The sequence below is a fragment of the Dermacentor albipictus genome, chromosome 8, assembly GCF_038994185.2.
Source record: "Dermacentor albipictus isolate Rhodes 1998 colony chromosome 8, USDA_Dalb.pri_finalv2, whole genome shotgun sequence".
NCBI lineage: Eukaryota > Metazoa > Arthropoda > Arachnida > Ixodida > Ixodidae > Dermacentor > Dermacentor albipictus.
The window spans coordinates 121,302,700-121,303,910 of NC_091828.1; the positions used below are offsets into that span (position 1 = coordinate 121,302,700).

Below are 1,211 nucleotides of genomic sequence, written 5' to 3' on the forward strand. Positions count from 1 at the left end.
GGAACGAAACGGACTTTGCAGTGACCACATCGAATGTCACGCGTGTACGATGAGTTCGCGCACAACAGTGGTTCATGACGTTGAACCGTCACAACCGAACAACGCTCAGCATCGCCGCCTCAAGTACACACGGGTCGGCGGAATTTAACGGAACAAGTTTTGGAACAAGAAACAATTTCCCACAATCGCTCAGCGATATTCACGCGCAGCACGTTCACCCGGCGCTCGTTTGGCGCCTCCTTTCACTCGTCGTCGCACTGTCCGTGCAGCGCCTGGTTCACGACGATCCAGTCGTTGATCTGCCGGCACCTGTCCTCGTAGAGCGGGATGCTCCAGTTCCAGGCGGTTATCTTGTCGAATCTGCCGCTCACGTAAAGTTGCTTCGTGCTGCTTTCGCCGGAGTCCGTGGCCGCACTGCGCGCGACGATGCCGCTGTAACCCTCCGGAAGGGTCAGGTGCCGGCCCTTGAGCGGTCGACCGCGCAGGTGCGACTTGAAGATGCCCGGCTGTCCGTCGACCGGTTCGACGTGGGGCAGAAAGTAGGTGGACGCCTTGGCCTTGCCGCGGTGCTTGATGTCGCAGGAGAACAGGTGGACGTCTACGGTTTTGGCGCTCTCCATTTTGAGGTCGGCGGCGGCGGCCATTTTTTGCTTACGCCGGTTTCCACCGTGTGGACTAATGAAGCGAGGCAAGCGCTGCGCAGAGCGTGAAGCCAGTCCCACACAATACACGGGGATGAAAGATTTAATGTACGATGTTCTCTTTTCTTTTTAAATAAAGGAATGCGCAGGTTGTAGTTCTGGATGGGATGAAATTAATTGAAAAAAATTCCTGTCTTAAACAGAAGGCATACAAAAATAGGTACACAAAGAATTATGTCAAGGATAGTGGTAACACGCACCATAGAGTTAGTAGAGCAACTCTAGAGGAAAAGCTGGGCCGGAAAAGTGGGAACCTCTAGGGCGCCGCCCTGTTGCTACTGGTCAATGTGGCCAGCGCAATTACTATTGAAAGAGCTGAGAACAAGTACAGGTCACCTTATGCTTTGTCACCTAAAAACGCATACCTGATGGCTTTATGAAGGTGGTACGTTAATATTAAGTTTAAAGAAAGTGATCGCTAAGTCCGTGACTTATGTAAATCACGATGTACGCATTCATGCAATTAAGGATGACGCGAATTTCGGTTTCGAATCTTTTTTTTTGGATGCG

General features: G+C 51.5%; 1 protein-coding gene across 1 annotated transcript; it reads right to left on the reverse strand.

Annotated features, from left to right (window-relative positions):
• Nucleotides 1-242: 242 nt before the first annotated feature.
• Nucleotides 243-644, reverse strand: LOC139049317 (uncharacterized). Its single transcript, XM_070524695.1, has one exon. It carries the CDS (start codon nt 642-644, stop codon nt 243-245), a length of 402 nt encoding a protein of 133 aa, XP_070380796.1.
• Between the last annotated feature and the right edge of the window lie 567 nt (nt 645-1,211).

What these genes read in the sequence shown, in the direction of transcription:
- LOC139049317 (XM_070524695.1), bottom strand. Translation starts at nt 644, where the DNA reads ATGGCCGCCGCCGCCGACCTCAAAATGGAGAGCGCCAAAACCGTAGAC.